Source organism: Phalangium opilio, unplaced genomic scaffold (assembly GCF_054372755.1).
Source record: "Phalangium opilio isolate 3A_F unplaced genomic scaffold, DU_Popi_V2 ptg000025l_1, whole genome shotgun sequence".
Classification (NCBI taxonomy): domain Eukaryota; kingdom Metazoa; phylum Arthropoda; class Arachnida; order Opiliones; family Phalangiidae; genus Phalangium; species Phalangium opilio.
The window spans coordinates 122,440-141,143 of NW_028324156.1; the positions used below are offsets into that span (position 1 = coordinate 122,440).

Here is an 18,704-nt window from a genome sequence, read left to right on the forward strand (position 1 = left end):
GGGGGAGTTTGCAGGCTTAGAATGGAAGGTTTTTTTTCTATTTAAAATGGTGTTTTAGAGTTAAATATTACACCCTACAAGAAGCGATATCTAGTTTATTAGGGGGAAGGTATAAAATGTGCCTAAGTATTCTCGCTCGCCATAGTCCCAGTCCCCCTTTCAAAATACAAGGGGGGGGGACGTTAAAGGAGGCCCCGGGCTATTTCGCCTCTCCTCAGTCGGAAAATATGACTGTAATTTTCATCATTCGCGTCGCGCTGACGTGAGTTTTCAAGAACCAATGAGATGCTGGTTGTAATTTAGAGGCGGCGGGGATTAACTAGAGACCTACGTAATGTTTGGACTGGAGATAAAGCTAGAAATGTGGCGATTTTATACCTTCTCCCTAATAAACAGGATATCACTTCTTGGTTAAATATTACATCCTAGCCTATCTTGGGTGGAAACGAGTTAAATATTTATTAAAATTTAAAAAACAATAGATAACTGCGGAAGTAAATATTTACTTCTGTTATAGAAACTACAAATCTTCGCGATTTAAATTTTCTACGAAACAAGCACAAGTTGTAGGGAAAGCGAATGTTTCTATACTGGGTTTAAGATCCGGTCGTGTTGGGTCAACTGTCAAAAGACGGGTAACCGAAAACCTTTGTTTGCAGCTTGACTTTGAACAATAGGGAACGTAATTACACGCTCCGTTGGGATTTCTAATTAAAAAAAAAAAATACATATTTTTTATGATTGTACCATAAGTTTATAAGATGTGTTCCTACCATAAGAATGACATTAATTATACTTCGTAATGCTACTGAGAGACTTACAGCACGAGCTAGTTCTACAACGACAAGCGAGAATTGCGTAGATGCGGTTTTGCAGTTCATCTTTCTATTTATTTTGTACTAAGCTTTTGACAGCGCATCACCAGGCGTCGCTTTACCTCGAATCTATGACCTACGTCACTTCATGACAAGCTATCAGTAACCAGTGACAAACTTATGGAACATATCTTATGAACGTATGTTTTATCATATTAAGGGTGCACCAAAGACAAAGGTGAAGGCAGTACAAAGTTACCTTTTATTTTACTACACGCTTAAGTTGAAATTTTACTACGACTTACTTGCAAAATTCGACTCTCGTTATTTGTTTAAAACGCTCGGTGTTGATAACAGCAACCCAGTGTCCGAAAATGGTTTTAGCCCATCCGATTTTGAGGGAATTTGAACCACTAGCGCAAATGAAGTCGCCTCTAGGGTCGTTAAAACGCGTGATGTTTTCTAGTAGGTTAGGATCTCTACTTGACCGACCATATAAAAGGTCGTATAGAACGATAGTGTCCACGTAGTATCTGGCAACAATGTCCTGGACCACGGCTCTGTAAAAGTTTTGTGGATTTATTTTGGCAGCTAATAGGAAACATTGTGGCCCCGTATCTCTAACGGGTTTTTTTCTATGCGGGTTTTTTGGGCCGGGCTTGAGAAAGTCTTAATTCTGACGTCTTTCTAACTGTAATTTCATTGGTTGGTAGCAAGGCGCTTGCGCAAGTTCAACGCGCTGCGAGATAGATTATTCGCGAGGTAAAATTCCTCACATAATAATTAGTCTAGGTCTTCCCCCAAAATCCACCCTGAGAAAATTATTACACAATGATTCCTATTAGCCGCTATGTATTCCTGCTTTTACTTACAAAGGGTAATCCTGGTCTAGAGTGCAATACTCAAAGTCATTCGCGCAAGTTGGTCTTCCTTTGTTGAACAGTTTCGAGTCTGACGTTTTGACCGAATGTATAACGTGTTGCGACGGTGGTGGTGGGATTGGCAAAAATGGCAATTCCTTACCACCGTAATGATGGAAGTAATCGCCTCTGTATCCTGGTACTGGTACAAAAACGTGTCTTTTTGTTTGAGACTGCGAACTTCGCGATGTTCCATGATTGCCATGATCGGACGTTGTTTTAATATAACCGAAAAACGCGCTAAAAATTAGCCCCAAAATAACAGCCCAAGAGTGTGAATCCATGTTGTCGCGGCAAAGACTTATGACTCGAATCTGTCGTAAATTATTTCACTTTCAAAGTTTTTATAGCCTATCCAAGACATCCTTCACCTATTTGTCGAGAAAAAGGGCATTATCTTTCATTTCTATCTTGTTATTTTGAAGTTGAACGAAGCCTAATTATTTAGGGTTAAGGAGGCGGAAAGAGTCTTCCACTCCTAGCATTGTTTTATAAATTACCTTATCCGCAAATTAACAGAAAAATTTCTTGTTTAACTCTAGGTGTCTTTGACTTTCTTTTCTTTTAGCGACAATTGTTAGTGATTGCATTAAGGTTGCGCCCCCACTTACGTTATCTCTTGAGTAATTTTATTTTGGGTTCGACATAAAACTTGCCTTTTTTCCTACTTGTGTAGCTAATTATTTTGATCTTCCTACGTGATGTGAATGAATATATAGTGTGCTACCACGAAGCTAGGGGGGAAAAACTGTGACGTCAATATTGGGTCCCGAATTTGTATTGCCCAACCTGACGACGTCTCGCGACTGCCAATATGGTCGCCTGAAAATAAGGTAAGAGATAAGAGCATGTGACGTCACTACAAAGTTCGTGGTAACACACTATAGAAAAGTACTAGCTTAAAAATGCTGAGTTTTAGAATCAATGTTTTTCGCGGAATTCAGAACCATTTTACGTCATTTACTAATGTAATTTGGCATTAAATTGTCTAGTTCAATGGCCAAGACGATATTGAACCTCGCGATAAATATGATTGATGATTTTGTGGCGTTTAATAACTTCGGTCATTGTTTTTGCCTGTTTAAAATTACCGCGTCGCCAATTTGCATCCCACGTGATACCGGTATGCGCATGCGTCATAGCAACTTCTTTTATCATGCGCGCAAAGATTTTCGGATTTTTAGGGTTAGGGAATGAAGGGTTTGTTCGTGTTTTTCTGGTGAGTCAAATTAGTTTTGATGATTTTAATTAATTTAATTAAATGCTGGGCTTGTTAATAACAGCTAGTTATATATATAATTTATTTAATTAAAGCGTAGAATTGTTTAAAACGCTTGGGCATAGACTCTATAGAGTATAGCCTCGGGCGTTTTGGAAATTTGGTATTTTTGAAGCTAAGCCTTGGCTAATTGATTAGACTTATCTCTGTTTAGTTAAGTTATTAAGCCTTGAATTGAATAAACTAACGCAATAATAGAATGATTAGATAAGCATTATCTTAACTATTAACTAACCTTGGAAAACTACTATATTTGCTCTCTTTTGCGTTACAATTTTACTCCTCTAAGATTATTTCTACGATTTAGTTATGGGAAAAACATGTTAGAAACCTCACCATGTCTGGAGTGATAACCAAGAAGCTATCCTTCGACCTAAAAGGTAGGAGTGAAAAGAAAGACAACAAATGTAACGGCAACATCACCCCTACTCTCGAAACGAATGAAAACCAAACTGAAAAGAATGATTCCAACTCTGAGAGGTCTAGCATCACTGACAGAAAGATTGTCAGAAGAAGTTCCCTGATCTGTTCATCGGGGAAAGATAAGTTTACTTTTGACAGTGAACACGCTGATGTACCAGTCAGAAGCGTCGATCGCGAATTGAACTCTCGATATTTGCCAAGAAGTGTCAGCGATTTATCATCCAGGGCCAGTTTAATTGGGTCATATCAAAGTGATCAGGCATCTTCTTTCGGCAATGATGGCGAATCATCTCCAGTTTGCAAACGGGACTCTGTAGTTCATCCAGGCTACGATCCCAAATCAGATCTGCAAAGATCATTATGTATAGATGGCCGCTTTCAAAATCCTTGGCCTACTTGGAAACAAAATTCTTTTACGAGTCTCTTGAAATTTGGCTTGTCCAGAAGTAAAAGCAACCTACCAACCAAAGTGGTATGTTTTCTTAGGCCTAATCCCCATATATATGGAGATTAATATTTGGTATCACGATTAATAGGAACTAGATAAAGCTTTACCTATTGTAAAACCCGATTTTGACCTGTTAGCCAAACCTCCTAGTGATGGTATAAGAGTTACGTGGCTCGGACACGCGACTGCTTTAATACAGTTTGACGGAGTTACCATGATAACTGACCCTATGTTCAGTGACAGAGCCTCCCCTAGTCAAATGGTTGGCCCTAAAAGATACAGAGAGCCTCCTTGCACCGTTAACGAACTCCCACACATAAACGCTGTTTTAATTAGTCACACTCATTATGATCATCTTGATCTAAACAGTGTCACCTTGCTCAATGCTCGGTAAGACTTCTTTTATCTCCATTGAAGTGTTCAACATTGAACATTCAAAAACAAATTTTAAAAATGACGTTTCATTCAGATTTGGAGCTGAACTAAGATGGTACGTTCCCTGTGGCTTAACAAATTGGCTTCGACAACTTAGTGTCGAAAACGTCATAGAATTAGATTGGTGGGAGGAAAGTTTGGTCCCAGATATACCCACTGATGTTTGCGTAGTTTTTACACCGGCGCAACATTGGTGCAAACGTACCATGAATGATGATAATAAAGTGCTTTGGGGTAGTTGGTGCGTTATTGGCCCTAGATATAAGTTTTTCTTCGCTGGAGATACCGGTTATTGCGATGCCTTTAAACAAATAGGGAGAATGTTTGGCCCCTTTGACCTATCAGCCATTCCTATTGGAGCCTATGAACCCAGGTACATTCTAAGTCAATGAAGAACGAATGACGCCTTGCCAACCAAGCTTAAACATTGCTGTTTTTAGATGGTTCATGAAATATGCCCATGTTAATCCCGAAGATGCTGTAAAAATACATCTAGATGTTAGGAGTAAACGCTCTCTAGCTATACACTGGGGTACTTTTGCATTGGCCAATGAGGTAATTACGTCTTCTTTGGACTTTACTTCCTCAGGGTTCATGGAATACGTGGAAAATTCGAACCTGCACTTAACACAGGGTTCGTACACGACCTGGAAAACCTGGAAAAGTCAGGGAAGTTGAAAATGGGCCTAAAATATCAGGGAAAAGTCAAGGAAATTAAAAATGGACCTTAAAAGTCAGGGAAATGTCAGGGAAAAATTTATTGGAGGGAAATTTAAGTCTGGGTAACAGTAGGGTGACCTTCTGAGACCTGAGCAGAGCCCAAAATTTGCGGAGCTCGCTTCGCTCGCTCTAGTTATTTACAACAATAATTCGTGCAAAAATTACTCTAGTGAATTTAGATTGGTTTTCATATATGTTCGCCATGTACATTATTGAAAATGGTCAGGGAAATTTGTGGAATTTTGTCAGGGAAAACCTGGAAACGTCAGGGAATTTCATTCCAAAAATTTTGTACGAACCCTGTAATATTAAAAAAAAATCCTTTATCCACGTTTTCCAGTCTTCATATGAGCCCTCAAGGTCGTTAAATATATTATTTTAATTATGAAAATTAACTCTTAGTATTACTTGGAACCACCGATCAAACTAAGAGAAGCCTTGGATGACGCCGGAATCCCTATTAATCATTTCTTTACCCTAAACCACGGAGAAACAAAATTACTCGGAGTTATTGAAAACAATAACGGACCCGTGGTGTCTAATTCTAGTCTTAGTCTAACATCAAACGAACCTATTAGAAAAACACCAGAAAAATGATTAATATTATATTAGCTATATTGGGATGAAATTTAATTAATTTAATAAGGAGGGTGCGACAGTATTAAAATAAAAAAACTGGGTTTAATAATTAAATTTTAATCATTAATTTTAAAATGAAAAACCCTTATTTAGTTTATTGCCGCCCTCTTTTTACAACTTTTTTTTTTTGTCGGATTATAGACTCGAGAAAAACACTTGAAATACAAATACAAGGTGTTAAAGAGATGTTTTTTTATTTAACAACCGTTAAAAACAAATAAGGTTGGATGGTAAAAAGACAAAATGACAAAATGTTTAAATAGGTTTTAATTATCGCGAATATTTTAATCATTTTAATCGAGAAAAACCTAATTTCTAAGATTTAAAATTCCTCCCTCTGAGTCTGTTATTAATTATAAATAGTCGTTTTAATTTGTAAATTTACGAGGAATGTTGATTGTTGAAAGGGTTGGGGTTATTTTCCTGAATTTTTAGGGGATTTATTATAATTTTAAGGAATTCCTCCTTTAATTCCGCGCTAAATATTTGTTTCTCTCGGAGTCGGAGTTAGTGATCAAAATTAATATGGCTTTAGGAAACTTAAACTTAATTAATTATGATCGGGGATGCACTTTAATCTTTAATCTTTAAGCAAATTTTAATATTTAATATTTAGCAAAACGTGATTTTTCGGTGCCTTATTATATATTTTATGAAAAAAGAATCCGCCGCAGCTACGCTACGCTTCTAGTCAACTGTATTAACCTCAGTCACATTTTGTGTTTTTTTTCTAGTCGCAAATCACTCCTAGTCAATTTATTATCGTCCTAATTAGCCTTATTCCTGGTCAGCGCCATCTACCCATAGCGGTGACTTTGAGAACTACTGTAAGCGGCAAGCCAATCAGATGTCGCTAAAATCTGGTGACGTCATTTTTGGTAAGACCCGAGAGTGCCAGTCAGTGACGTCACCAGATTTTAGCGACATCTGATTGGCTTGCCGCTTACAGTAGTTCTCAAAGTCACCGCTATGGGTAGATGGCGCTGATAAGGAATAAGGCTAATTAAATTAACCCCCCCCCCCCCCAAAGATGTACCAATGACATGCCATATTTAGTTGTTGTTTAGGCTTAAAAGCTCTTATTGTTGCAATGTATAACAAATAAGCTGATGAATTAACAAATTTTATATAAGCCAATGAGTATTGAACACACACCTCTATTGATTGAATAAAATATTTAATGAACGTTACGTAAATAAATAAATTTATCATCATTATGTGACAAACGTTCTAATCTTGGAAAAAAAAAAAAATATTTTTATTAGAACCGCGCGAGGACTTGAGTCCGAGTCCCGACTGACATTGAACCCGTTTGCGTGTCCTCTAATGACTCCAAGGGCAACAACGGCGAGTCTGAGTCCGTTTCTACTTCGCCAGGGAACGGACTTTAACTTTAGACTTTAGTTGTCATGTGCGATACGCATTACATTTCATGGTCCCGGTCGCTTGTCAGTCTGTACAGACTGTCCTACACAACTCTAGCAAAGGCTAAGATATGTATTGTTAATAAGTTACTAATTATTAGTAACTAGCTGTTACCCGCGGCGTCGCTCGCGTGTAATAAGAACTTCCATGAAAATGATATGAAGAATGGGTAGATTTTACTGATGACTAATATTTTTGTAACACCCTATAGGAGCGAAGGCACTCGGCGTTGCCCGTCAGCCCGTCGGGATGCATTTTTTTTATTACTTTTCACGCGGACATTATTCCTTAAAGAAGGGTTTTTAAGTTTTTGGCCGCCATTTAAAAAGATGGCAACAAATCGAACCCAAAAGACCATTCATCCCGTCTATAGGTTAAAGGAAACCAGTGTACTAAATATTTGCGAAATCGGTTGAAACGCGCGAACTTTGTTGCATAGAGAAGATTTTTTTTACATTTCTGGGCGCCATTTCTTAAGATGGCGGCGGATTGGAAAAATCTTTCTTAGTACGCGAATACTACTTATGAGTAACGTTAATGCGAATTTTCAACCTTACAGAGCAAGCTGTTTGGGCTGGGCGTTGATTATCAGTCAGTCAGTCAGTCAGGAATTTGATTTATATAAATAGTGGGAAGTGGGATCATTTTTAAATTGGGACTCATTAAGAACAGGTCTTAGGACTCGCGATTGTACTGAGAAATTGGACTCTACAAGTGACTTGGACTAGCAATCTAAAAATCAGGATTCGCACGTACACCCATAGCGATAGTGTTATAATGTCTATGCGTACACCACTATCAAAAATGTGTTGAAACAAACGAATCAATATACTCCCTTTTTAAATGATTTTAATTGATAAACAACAATGGTACATAAAATTATATATTTTGTTTTATTTCAATATAGATTTTAATCAACGTAAGAAGAATATTACTAACACCCAAAAATAGCAACAAAAAAAAGGGAAAAACACTTAAAAAAAAATGATATCTGTTGGGGGATAAGGAATATCTATATTATCTCTTCTTACACTATAAAATATTTATAGTTTTCTAGGCCTAGTGGTCCTTTTTTTTTTTTTTTAATCAGCCGCATTTTTAACTCAACAACCCTTGAGAAAGATTCCAAGGTTTGTTTTTTGACGTTTCTTTTTTATCATCCTTTATATAATTGATATGTTGTTACATTTTTGATAAAGATAATTAGTCGTTTTAGTGAGTAAAAGATTACGTTACCAAACTATTTAGGCATCAAATAGGGACACGGTATCACAGTTAAACTAAATTAAAAAAAAAAAATAATTTTTTAACCAACGAACAAATTTTATTTTAGGGTTTTAATTAATTTTGAGGTCGTTTTCTCGGCGGTTAATTTAATTTTTCTTTTTAACTATTTACAATCATGGATGGTTGGTTTATAATTAATTAATTAATTACTAATAGGAAGACACTTTCCTGATTAATTAACAAATAATATTGTTTTAAATAAATTAATTTGCGCTAGATAGAAAAACAAACAAATGAAAATTATGAAATACTCTTGAGTCTCTTTATACATTTCTCAAAAAAAGGAAAAAATAGTCAAATATGACAAATACTAACAACAAACAATGCCAAAGAATAAATTAAATTAATTAACATCTAAAATATTTAATTAACTTTTGAGAGATATTTTAAACCTTTTAAGGGGAAATTTTAATTAAATTTGTTCAGTTCAGTTCAATTCAATTCTATTCATCCCCCTTTTAAAATGGAAACAAAGAAAAATGCTCGGAAAGTTTCTCAAAGTCCCCCTAAGTTATTTAATATTATTTTAATAATGCGTTGGAATAACTAGAAATAATTTTATGTACCTCTATCGCAGTATCACACCCCCTAACTAATTAAATTAATTCAAAATACACTTTTCCATTAATTAATTAATTAATTAATTTCCCCACCTTAAAATTTTGCATACATTTTTAATTTTCTTTCCCCCCCCCCGTTTAAAAATTTTGCATACACATATTGTTAATTTTTTTCAATACCCTAATTACTAGCATATTATTTTTCTTTTCTTTTAAAACCCTAACCTAAACCGACCCATACAATGTCCACTGGTCAGTCAGTCAGTCAGTCCCTGAACTGAATAATTTCCTCCCCCCCCCTCTCTGAAAGAATGCAATTTTGAATTTTTATTTCTAGGCAACTTGTGTGTGTTTATTGTCGTTTTTTTATTCCTTTTTGAGGCACGTTTTTGACGAAAACAGAACGTGTCAGACGTAATCATTCGCTAAAGGGTCTTCGGAACATTCTCCAATTGTTAGACGATGCATAGCCATTTCCGTTATACCGTGATAATGAACAAAAGCAGCGGCAATAACCAAAATATGGAATATTTGATGGCTATGGAACTAAGGTAGAAATAGAGAATTAGAAATTAGTTTTAATAGTTAAAAGTGGGTTTAGGTTAGGTTTAATCAGAAGTGAGATGAGATGAGACTAGAAGTGAAGGGCTCTAGCATTGGCAGTAATAGATCCTGGCATTAGTGAACAAATTTGAGGATTTTATGCCACCGCTTCCATCGCGCGGCATAAAAAAATTGGCTGAGTTCCAAAAAAATTTCTTACCCCCTTCCCCTCAACCTACAGCCGCGGAATACGGACGCCTGTGTTGAATCTAGTTCGGCCGAGTACCACCGCGAGCGTCTCACGTTTTTTTTAAGGGAAAACTCAGAAACCGCCACCAGAGGGCCAACCGTTCTTGTGTTATCAAGAATATTCACTTTCGCCAAGTGAAGAATTTGGTTAGCTCAGTACTTCTGGCTGGTCTCATCTCACTTCTGGTTTAATCATTCTTTACCCAAATATCGCATTTTCCCGGGAAGAATCTTTCAGGGACTCTCATAGCGTAGAAAAGAGCTCCGACTATATACAAAACAGCCATTAGAAAAAGCCATCCTAATGACGCGCGATAAATTGAAGGTAGCCAGCCTTCTTTTATTAAATGATGGACTGCAGGGATAACTCCGCTTAAACCAAATCCCATGAATACTCCTGAATTAAAATGTGATGGAAAAACATTTAATTTAATGATTTTTAGCGGATTAAATTTGCTGAATTAATTACCAGCTCTTAAGGAACGGAATTTTGGCTCCCCAAATTTATCCCATAAAGATACAATAATGGCCGCTGCTCCTAAGCATATGACCAATGATAAATAGATCAATTTGGGTTGGAATTCGCAATAAAAGCCGTAATAAAGCCAAGGTACAAAGGAACCAATTATCAATAAGGCAATTCCACAATAATCTAGTCTGAAAAGTGTTTTTTTTTTTTTAGTTTTTGTTATTATTTAAATTAGTTTTTACCCAGGATTTTATTTAAACATAACATTATATCTTAAAAGAACTGAACTGCCTTTTTCTGAATATAAAAGGGAAAACAAATGATCTCTTATTAGTACAAATCATTTGCATTTAATTAGTCTTAAAAAGAATTGAGGACTAACTACTGCGCCATCGTTTAGTTGGTTTAGTGGCGTCTGCTAACTTGAACCTCTTATCCCTACAGGATTGGTTGAATTCTCACAGGCTGAAAGGGTAAGGGGTTCGATTTAGCAGACGACTCTCAACCAATGGCGGATGGTTCAGAGGCGTCTGCTAAACCGAACCTCTTATCCCTACAGATTGGTTGAATTCTCACAGGCTGAAAGGGTAAGGGGTTCGATTTAGCAGACGACTCTAAACCAATGGCGGATGGTTCAGAGGTGTCTGCTAAACCGAACCTCTTATCCCTACAGGATTGGTTGAATTCTCACAGGCTGAGAGGGATAAGGGGTTCGATTTAGCAGACGCCTCTAAACCAATGGCGGGCGGCGCAGTAGTCCTTGATTGTTTTTAAGACTAATTATATGCTAATTAATTATTTTATAATAAGAGATCATTCATTTTTGTTTTAATATATTATTTTTCCTTTATATTTAGAAAAAGTCCATTCTTTTAACGTATAACGTTATCTGAACTTTTCCTTTCAGTTAACGTACTTGCTGAAAAGTTTGCCAACTTTCTCAGAGTGACAATGGACAGTATGGAAGGTAAAAGACATTCCCAAGCATAAAATGGCACCGGCAAAAAAGATGGCAAAAACCATTTTCTCTTGCCATTGGATTTCATAGTTGGGGCGAGTTAGAAAATACATGGCCATTCCAATAAACATCAAACATCCTGACATTGATAGATTAGATAGTTTTAAAAGGGCATTCAATTTTTTAATTTAAAGTTTAGCAGGGTTCAAACAATTCTGCGTGAACCCTTGCAAATTTAAAAGGCAGTATGAACCTAAAAGATGAGTCCAAATGTTTCCAGTTTCGGTATGAATTCTAAATATGGAGCGAAAGCAGGCTGTGAAGGAGGGAAGAGGGGGTCTGTGTCCCCAGTGTAGGAAATCATTGTCTTGGAGCCATTTTGGCAGATTGCTAAAATGGCAGACCTTCGTGATATCGAAGAGAAAGAGATAAAGAAGAGCTAATTAAAGCCTTAATTCATTTATAAATTAGCAAAAAAATGTTTTGGAACTTTAAAGAAAAACCTTCCAAGCCTCCTCCCAAACTTTTCTAACTAGCTGTTCCGCTTGTTCAGCCGCTCTCGCTGGTAGTGACATTGAAAGGTCATCGTCGTCATCATTAACCTTTTGCCATTCAGGAACAAGAACAAATTAACCAACATTTCCCGTTAAGGGACTTTTTTCATTAAAGTTTTCGCTTAACAACTATCCAACTACCCAATACTTAATTTCCTAAGTCTGGTATTTTTATAAAATTGATTAACTTACAAATCCTAAACCTACTACAGATTTTTAAAAAGATAGTTCGGTTAAAATGATATATCATAAAGGAGGCCGAACATGGAAGGAAATCTCTTACATGATCTTCCAAAAGGGTATCTTCCTCTGGCGTACACGGTGGAACGTAATTTGTATCACTGAAGGTACTATCTTCATCTAGAAAACTAGTTGAAGTTGGAAAATCGAGATTATCGAGTTCGGGACACGGTATACTGCGATGCCGTTCTCTTAACATCGTTTCCGACTCGACAACATTTTCAGCAAAACTCATTTTGATTGGAAAAGACCGAGTTTCTGCTAATGTTTTTAGGCTTTACTTTTCAAAGTTAAGGTTCGAATTTTATATATTTTAACGCACCTACCACTTGAAGATTTCGATTATAAAGGACAATATATTATTTATTTGATAAAAAAAAGTATGGTAGGGAAGGGGGAAAAGATGCTACATCCGTGACGTTGTTATTCTGATGAAATGAGCTAAGAGCTAAGCCTATAATACGTTCCCACAATAGTTATTATCTAAAGGAAGATATTACTCAAGGAAATACTGATTGAAGGAAAACTGGAAATGAATAGGGTATAATCAAAAATGATCACCCCCGGGGCGAGCGACCTTGTAAAGTAATAAATTTTTATCCGTTTTATTACAACAAGAAGTAAATCTCGACAAACACAACAATCAGTAACCCCCCCACAGGGCACAGGGCCTGAAAATGATTACTTTCCTTTTGGCCTATGTATGTATACAACAACAGCTAGCTTTTGATTGGTCGAAAACGGGGGGATAAAGGGGCTAGACACGCCGTTGTTATGACAACAGGCGGGGAAACTCTTCCGTCATACTTCAAATGATCACGTGTCATTATCATTGAGTTGAGAAAATGACCACTAGAGTGGCGTTTGCGTTAACCTGCCTATTTTGGTACGTGGGACACTTTTGAAAACATCGGGACGGACGGTAAGCTACCAAGTTTATCACGCGATGGTGTCGCCATCTCGAAGCTTAGATAAGAAAATGTATAAATACATGTATTCTTTAAATCCGACAAATTTCCCGCCTTTTCTTTTAGTTCCCTTGGTTGCAGCGGGATGGCGCCACAAGCGCGTGAATAGTTAATTTTAGTCTTATATTCTAGCGGATGAAAGGCTACTCTAGTGGTAAATTTTTCAACTCAATGGTCATTATATTATTACGTAAGTCTTTGTCGTCTGAACTCGCTTGAACCACGTGCTCTTTAAAAATTAAGTGGTTTCTCGAGTTGTTTTAAATGCCTTCTAATTATGTAAAACCCCTAGAGCTTCTAAATGGCGAAAAACTTGTCAAAATATGCGCGCCTATGGTTAGATACTCAAAGTACGTTTTTCAAACCATATTTTGGGAGTTCATTGACACGTTAGGTGATTCTTGTTTGAATTTGACACTTGTACACTTTGTACAGACTACCATTTCGATGTCTGGTTCGAAAATACGATTGTGATTTGGCTTTTACACCTATGATTATATCCAGTTCGTTTGTACAGTCGGAAAAAGCCAGAGCCAATGAATTTTCCACAAATTCAAGTAGATCTTATATCAGAAGTCCATAATTATGTGGTAAAACATTTTTGTCTCATATACACACAGGTGATAGGCCTCTGATAGCTCAATTCGCGGCAAATAATGGGGAGGATCTTGCTACAGCAGCTGAAATTATTTATCCGTAAACTAAATTTTCTTCTGGATATTATAAATTTAATTTAATTATATTCATATTATTTCCTCAATGCCCCATAGTTTTTGTGGTGGAGTAGATTTAAACTGTGGTTGCCCCCAAAAGTAAGGAAAGTAATCCACTTATTCCCTTTCGCGGAAGTTAGGCTTAGCTCGGGATTCATGGGGGTGAATAAGGGGAAGAAATTCGTCTGTCGTCTGCTACATAAGCCAAAAATATGTACTCGAGCTAAGCCTAACTTCTGGCGAAAGGGAATAAGGTGGAAGGCAAAAATATGCAGTTTTTTAAATGTCATTGTTGGTTAGATGGGCAATGGCAGAAGGATACGGTTCTTGTTTGATTAAAACACCAGAACATTTAAGAGATATTGTTTTGCAAACTAGAAATCGCATATCTGACAATGATTTTACGATATCCATAAAAATAAGAATACACAATGATACAAAGTTGGTTAATTAATTTCAATAATCTGTATGATTATCAGGTCGTTTTATATTAATCTATTCACAATTCTATTAGAAAAACCGTCGAAATGTGTAGGATAGTGGAGAAAGTCGGGCTGTCGTTCTTAACAGTTCATGGTAGAACACCCTCTCAAAGGAAAGAACCGGTTAACTCTGAAGCCATAAAAGATATTGTAGATAGTTTAAGCATTCCTGTTATAGCCAATGGTGATATTTTTAGTCTAGACGATGCCAAATCCACTCAAAAAGCTACAGGAGTCAAAGGTGACTTAACCAAGGCTTATTGTTAAGCCTAATTCATGTAATGAGTCTAATGACCTATTTTATTGCACTTTCTTGTAGGTGTAATGGCTGCAAGAGGTATTTTAGATAACCCTGCAATGTTTGCGGGTCATAAAACGACGCCTTTATCTTGCATTAAGGATTGGTTAGAGATTTCGGGAGAATTAGGAGTTCAATTCCAATGTTTTCATCATCATTTGATTTATATGCTCCAAAATATTTTAACAAAGTCAGAAAGGAGAATTTTTAACACTTTGAGCAGTAAATCGGCTGTTATGGACTATTTAGATAATTATTTTTTAAGTTTGGAATAAATATCTGATATATCTTAAGCCTTTTTCTTATTTCCCGCCAAATTTTTAAAAAGATGATAGGTGGCGCGTAATGACGTAGCTCTTTCCGGTTGGGTTTTAATCCGTCTTCCAGGGTTGCCATATTGGGCTGGAAAGCCGCCAATTGGGCTTCTTCTCAAAAATATTGGCTTGAAATAAAAGGGTTGGCTGTTGGCTGGAAATTGGGCTTATTAAATAAAATGATTTTTTTTTTTTGTTTTGCGTTTTAGAAATGGTTCAGTATAGAATTTGCATAAAAATTTCTAAAAAAAATAATTTCAAATTTTCACGATAAATTTTTGGCTTGTTTTTGGGCTGGATAGTTTAGATCTTAGGCAGTTATGGGCTTAACACCGATTGGCGGGTTTTTGGGCTTGTTTCCAATTTGATTTTGGCGGGTTGAAGGTTTTCAATCTGGCATCCCTGCCGTCTTCCATATCCGGATTTCTCAATCTGTGAGACGCGTGTCGAACTCGAGCGTTTTTGGCATTTTTGGTCAAATTTAACTCGAAAAAGTTAAATATAATTAAACAAAATGCCACCAAAATTCGATCCAACCGAAGTTAAAATCGGTAAGTGTTTAAATTACGTTTATACCATAATTTTTAACCCTGAAATTGAATACATAATGAGTTAATAATACCAATGAGAAAATAATACCAAATCGTACCCATATTTCTAAATTCAAATATTTATTTAATTTTGACTTTAAATACATAAATATCGCGTTATTAAAGATGTATACTTAATATGTATATATATTTTAATCATAATAATCCGAAATAATATGTGAAAAATGAAGATTAGATGGATTTGTTATGAAATTTTGCTAAGCCTTGGCCTTACAAGTTTTCACTCGTTTTTCAGTTTGCTTGAGGGCTGTAGGAGGTGAAGTTGGTGCAACCTCTTCTCTCGCTCCTAAAATCGGTCCATTGGGTTTGGTAAATATTAATTAAGATCATTAACATATATAATTAACCGCGGAATGGTTAAAAAAACATCAATTTCCAACCAAACAGTCTCCAAAGAAAGTTGGTGATGACATTGCTAAAGCCACCGCGGAATGGAAAGGTTTGAAGATCACCGTTCAACTGACCATTGTTAACAGGCAAGCCACCATTAGCGTTGTTCCAAGCGCGGCTTCCTTAATAATTAAGGCCCTAAAAGAGCCACCGAGAGACAGGAAGAAGGTTAAACATGGTAAATATGTTCTCTAAAGAATGAAGGACTCAAAGTTTTAAGTATTTTAGATTAATTTTAATTATGTTTAGTTAAACACAATGGTAACATTACCTTTGAGGAAGTAATTAACATCGCGAGAGTTATGAAACCCAGATCAATGGCTAGGAGTTTAGAAGGAACTGTTAAGGAAATTTTGGGAACTGCCCAATCAGTTGGTTGCACGATTGATGGAAATGCCCCACATGATATGATTGTAAAAGTCAATAACGGAGAATTAGATGTTCCTGAGGTAATTAAGGCATTAATTTTCTTATAAATTATTATAATTAATTCATATTTATTCTTCTATAATTTACAGGAATAAGTTATTGTACATTTACAAGAAATAAATAAGACCTTTTTTTTGACGAAATTAATTTATTTTTTATTTAATCATGAATTATCAGGTTTAATTTGATCCAAAATTACATTTAAGGTTTTAATTTTAGTCGTTGTCATCAAATCTTCAATTAATTTATTTAATAATTCATTTCCAGCGAGAAATTCATTGATATTGTAGTAATTTTTGCTTAAACGGTGATCTGATATACGGTCTTGAACGTAATTGTACGTTCTAACTTTTTCCGATCTTCCCGCAGTTCCGACTTGTTGTTTTCTATTAGACATGTGTTTGTTCATCTCCGCATTCAGTTGTTTGTCGTACAACATTGCCTTTAGTTTTGTTTTGGCAATTTCTTGATTTCTGTGTTGGGAACGAGATACTTGGCAGTGAACTACAAATCCAGATGGAATATGAGTGATCCTGACTGCACTATCAGTTTTATTAACGTGTTGACCCCCTGCACCGCTAGCTCTCATTGTTTCTAGTTTTAAATCCTTTGGATCAAGGAAAACTTCGACCTAATTAAAAGGAAAAACAAGTTTAAATGTCTTGATTTGTCTTAAGATTTCTTATTCAGGGTTCTTACAATACTGGGAAAACTTATGGGTGGTGATAAATAGTTTGGGAAAAACAGGGATTTTTAGTAAAATTCAGGGAAATTTGAGTAAGTTTGCACTGAAGGGTTGGCTTCAACTATGAAAAATCACTCCCCATGTTATTACTACATACATGAGAAAAACTCTGGGAAATATATGGGAAAAACGCCTGGAAAACTCTGGGAAAAAACATGGAAAGCTTAAGGAAATATATGGGAAAAAACATGGAAAACTCAGGGATATATATGGGAAAAAAACACCTGGAAAACTCAGGGAAATATATGGGAAAAAACAAGGAAAACTGGGAAATATATGGGAAAAAACATGGAAAACTCTGGGAAAAAACATGGAAAACTCTGGGAAAAAACATGGAAAACTCTGGGAAAAAACATGGAAAACTCTGGGAAAAACATGGAAAACTCTGGGAAATATATGGGAAAAAACATGGATAACTCTGGGAAAAACATGGAAAACTCTGGGAAATATATGGGAAAAAACATGGATAACTCTGGGAAAAAACATGGAAAACTCTGGGAAATATATGGGAAAAAACATGGAAAACTTTGGGAAATATATGGGAAAAAACATGGAAAACTTGAGGGGGGGACCTGGGAAATGGGGGAAAAAATCAGGGAAATGTGTTTTCCAAAAGTTGTATGAACCCTGTTATTTACATCTGTGGGTTGAGGTAAAACAGCTATTGTCATGGTACTAGTGTGAATTCTTCCAGATTTCTCAGTTTTGGGGACACGTTGAACTCTATGAACCCCTCCTTCATATTTCATGTATTTGCAAGCTAAGTGACCACAGATGCTTAATGTCGCGTGTCTAACCCCTCCAAGGTCAGTTGTATCATAGTCCAAAGTCTCACAACGCCAGCCCTTAAATTGTGCAAAGTTTTGGTACATGTTTGTCATTTCTTGGGTGAATAGCATAGCTTCTTGACCACCAACTCCAGCGGTTAGTTCTATAATTATGTCCATATCGTCTATTTTCTCTGGAGGTACAATCGAGTTAATTAACTACAAAAACGTCATTAATTAGTTTGGGTTTGCTTGTTTAGAAATATTTCAAATCTTATCTCACATCGAGATAACTGTTTTCAACTATTGTTAATAGATTTTCCATATCTTCATTTGCCATTTTAAGCATCTCATTATCAGATTTTTGAGAAGTTTCATTTGTTAATTCTGAAATAATTATATCAAGTTGAAATGTTCGCTATAACTTCCGAGAATTAACATTAAAATTACCGCTAATCAGTTTTTCTAGTTGAAGTATATCTTGATTTGCCCTTTTAACAAGTTCCCATATTTTTAAAACTGGCTCTAAAAAATTAATTCTTTGGATGGCGGCTTTATCGGGTGGACTTTTTAATAGTTCTTGATATTCGGCACTTAAGGAATTTAAATATAATTCTAATTTATCGCTATTACAAGGCAAGTTAATCTTTTCATTATGGTTTGATTTTACACTAGTTGAAAGGTTTTTCTTTGAAATTGCGCATAAATTATGTGAAAAAATGTTGTTTGTAACATTCCGGGCAGTAATTTGGTTAATTTTAGGTTTTAATAACGTAAAATTACTATGATATAATTTGAAAAATATACCAAAATTATTGGAATTTGAAAAAATCCGCCTTAAAAGCATGTCTATTAAGCCTTGGTACGTCTTCTGAAGTCCGTAGTGTATTTAATACTATCATGGTAGGATGAACTGCATAAAGCCATTTCCAACTTAGATTACGCAATCATCCTATATAGTGGTATATTATAGTAGAAAACCCTCTACAATCATACTTGTTAAATTTGTTTTGTTTGTTTGGC

General features: G+C 35.9%; 6 protein-coding genes across 10 annotated transcripts; 3 read left to right on the plus strand and 3 right to left on the minus strand.

The window, feature by feature from the left end:
• Positions 1 to 490: 490 nt before the first annotated feature.
• On the minus strand, positions 491 to 2,707 carry LOC149691553 (neurotrophin 1-like). Its single transcript, XM_089868877.1, has 4 exons — positions 2,236 to 2,707; positions 1,688 to 2,106; positions 1,121 to 1,375; positions 491 to 707 (listed from the first exon to the last, which is right to left on the minus strand). Exons 2-4 carry the CDS (start codon positions 2,017 to 2,019, stop codon positions 521 to 523), a joined length of 774 nt encoding a protein of 257 aa, XP_089725003.1. The 5' UTR covers positions 2,020 to 2,106; positions 2,236 to 2,707; the 3' UTR covers positions 491 to 520.
• Positions 2,708 to 2,756: 49 nt separating this feature from the next.
• On the plus strand, positions 2,757 to 6,896 carry LOC149691554 (N-acyl-phosphatidylethanolamine-hydrolyzing phospholipase D-like). The gene is made up of 6 exons (XM_089868870.1): positions 2,757 to 2,954; positions 3,322 to 3,909; positions 3,974 to 4,275; positions 4,355 to 4,693; positions 4,761 to 4,875; positions 5,443 to 6,896. The coding sequence occupies exons 1-6, from the start codon at positions 2,772 to 2,774 to the stop codon at positions 5,635 to 5,637; spliced, it is 1,722 nt and encodes a 573-aa protein (XP_089724996.1). The 5' UTR covers positions 2,757 to 2,771; the 3' UTR covers positions 5,638 to 6,896.
• A 1,509-nt stretch (positions 6,897 to 8,405) lies between these two features.
• On the minus strand, positions 8,406 to 12,659 carry LOC149691555 (adiponectin receptor protein-like). Of its 5 annotated transcripts, none has more exons than XM_089868874.1 (8): positions 12,291 to 12,658; positions 12,008 to 12,222; positions 11,674 to 11,772; positions 11,424 to 11,574; positions 11,129 to 11,309; positions 10,213 to 10,400; positions 9,947 to 10,140; positions 8,406 to 9,497 (listed from the first exon to the last, which is right to left on the minus strand). In XM_089868874.1, the coding sequence occupies exons 2-8, from the start codon at positions 12,197 to 12,199 to the stop codon at positions 9,360 to 9,362; spliced, it is 1,143 nt and encodes a 380-aa protein (XP_089725000.1). In that variant the 5' UTR covers positions 12,200 to 12,222; positions 12,291 to 12,658; the 3' UTR covers positions 8,406 to 9,359. The 5 variants fall into 5 exon arrangements, with proteins under 5 accessions (XP_089725000.1, XP_089724999.1, XP_089724997.1 ...); XM_089868873.1 differs by having other exon boundaries at positions 12,008 to 12,225; XM_089868871.1 differs by having other exon boundaries at positions 12,287 to 12,658.
• A 404-nt stretch (positions 12,660 to 13,063) lies between these two features.
• Positions 13,064 to 14,718, plus strand: Dus4 (Dihydrouridine synthase 4). The gene is made up of 7 exons (XM_089868876.1): positions 13,064 to 13,282; positions 13,368 to 13,489; positions 13,553 to 13,628; positions 13,703 to 13,744; positions 13,946 to 14,086; positions 14,160 to 14,368; positions 14,447 to 14,718. The coding sequence occupies exons 1-7, from the start codon at positions 13,197 to 13,199 to the stop codon at positions 14,698 to 14,700; spliced, it is 930 nt and encodes a 309-aa protein (XP_089725002.1). The 5' UTR covers positions 13,064 to 13,196; the 3' UTR covers positions 14,701 to 14,718.
• Positions 14,719 to 15,132: 414 nt separating this feature from the next.
• Positions 15,133 to 16,312, plus strand: RpL12 (ribosomal protein L12). The gene is made up of 5 exons (XM_089868885.1): positions 15,133 to 15,290; positions 15,586 to 15,659; positions 15,738 to 15,918; positions 15,990 to 16,189; positions 16,259 to 16,312. Exons 1-5 carry the CDS (start codon positions 15,254 to 15,256, stop codon positions 16,262 to 16,264), a joined length of 498 nt encoding a protein of 165 aa, XP_089725011.1. The 5' UTR covers positions 15,133 to 15,253; the 3' UTR covers positions 16,265 to 16,312.
• Positions 16,298 to 18,671, minus strand: mRF1 (mitochondrial translation release factor 1). The gene is made up of 4 exons (XM_089868882.1): positions 18,132 to 18,671; positions 17,965 to 18,068; positions 17,553 to 17,900; positions 16,298 to 16,800 (listed from the first exon to the last, which is right to left on the minus strand). The coding sequence occupies exons 1-4, from the start codon at positions 18,526 to 18,528 to the stop codon at positions 16,333 to 16,335; spliced, it is 1,317 nt and encodes a 438-aa protein (XP_089725008.1). The 5' UTR covers positions 18,529 to 18,671; the 3' UTR covers positions 16,298 to 16,332.
• Between the last annotated feature and the right edge of the window lie 33 nt (positions 18,672 to 18,704).

Excerpts from the sequence above, each read along its gene's own strand:
- LOC149691553 (XM_089868877.1), bottom strand. The coding sequence starts at position 2,019 with ATGGATTCACACTCTTGGGCTGTTATTTTGGGGCTAATTTTTAGCGCG. Across the intron at positions 1,376-1,687 it reads CTAGACCAGGATTACCCTTT|AGCCGTGGTCCAGGACATTG; the intron begins GTAAGTAAAAGC and ends AAACTTTTACAG. Across the intron at positions 708-1,120 it reads ACGAGAGTCGAATTTTGCAA|AAATCCCAACGGAGCGTGTA; the intron begins GTAAGTCGTAGT and ends TTTTTTAATTAG.
- LOC149691554 (XM_089868870.1), top strand. The coding sequence starts at position 2,772 with ATGATTTTGTGGCGTTTAATAACTTCGGTCATTGTTTTTGCCTGTTTA. Across the intron at positions 2,955-3,321 it reads GGTTTGTTCGTGTTTTTCTG|TTATGGGAAAAACATGTTAG; the intron begins GTGAGTCAAATT and ends TCTACGATTTAG. Across the intron at positions 4,276-4,354 it reads GTCACCTTGCTCAATGCTCG|ATTTGGAGCTGAACTAAGAT; the intron begins GTAAGACTTCTT and ends CGTTTCATTCAG.
- LOC149691555 (XM_089868874.1), bottom strand. The coding sequence starts at position 12,199 with ATGAGTTTTGCTGAAAATGTTGTCGAGTCGGAAACGATGTTAAGAGAA. Across the intron at positions 10,141-10,212 it reads ATTCCGTTCCTTAAGAGCTG|GAGTATTCATGGGATTTGGT; the intron begins GTAATTAATTCA and ends ATTTTAATTCAG. Across the intron at positions 9,498-9,946 it reads CGGGAAAATGCGATATTTGG|TTCCATAGCCATCAAATATT; the intron begins GTAAAGAATGAT and ends TTTCTACCTTAG.
- Dus4 (XM_089868876.1), top strand. The coding sequence starts at position 13,197 with ATGCCTTCTAATTATGTAAAACCCCTAGAGCTTCTAAATGGCGAAAAA. Across the intron at positions 13,629-13,702 it reads GCAGCTGAAATTATTTATCC|TTTTTGTGGTGGAGTAGATT; the intron begins GTAAACTAAATT and ends AATGCCCCATAG. Across the intron at positions 13,745-13,945 it reads AACTGTGGTTGCCCCCAAAA|ATGGGCAATGGCAGAAGGAT; the intron begins GTAAGGAAAGTA and ends ATTGTTGGTTAG.
- RpL12 (XM_089868885.1), top strand. The coding sequence starts at position 15,254 with ATGCCACCAAAATTCGATCCAACCGAAGTTAAAATCG. Across the intron at positions 15,660-15,737 it reads AAATCGGTCCATTGGGTTTG|TCTCCAAAGAAAGTTGGTGA; the intron begins GTAAATATTAAT and ends CCAACCAAACAG. Across the intron at positions 15,919-15,989 it reads CAGGAAGAAGGTTAAACATG|TTAAACACAATGGTAACATT; the intron begins GTAAATATGTTC and ends AATTATGTTTAG.
- mRF1 (XM_089868882.1), bottom strand. The coding sequence starts at position 18,528 with ATGCTTTTAAGGCGGATTTTTTCAAATTCCAATAATTTTGGTATATTT. Across the intron at positions 18,069-18,131 it reads ACTAGAAAAACTGATTAGCG|AATTAACAAATGAAACTTCT; the intron begins GTAATTTTAATG and ends TAATTATTTCAG. Across the intron at positions 17,901-17,964 it reads TTGAAAACAGTTATCTCGAT|TTAATTAACTCGATTGTACC; the intron begins GTGAGATAAGAT and ends ACGTTTTTGTAG.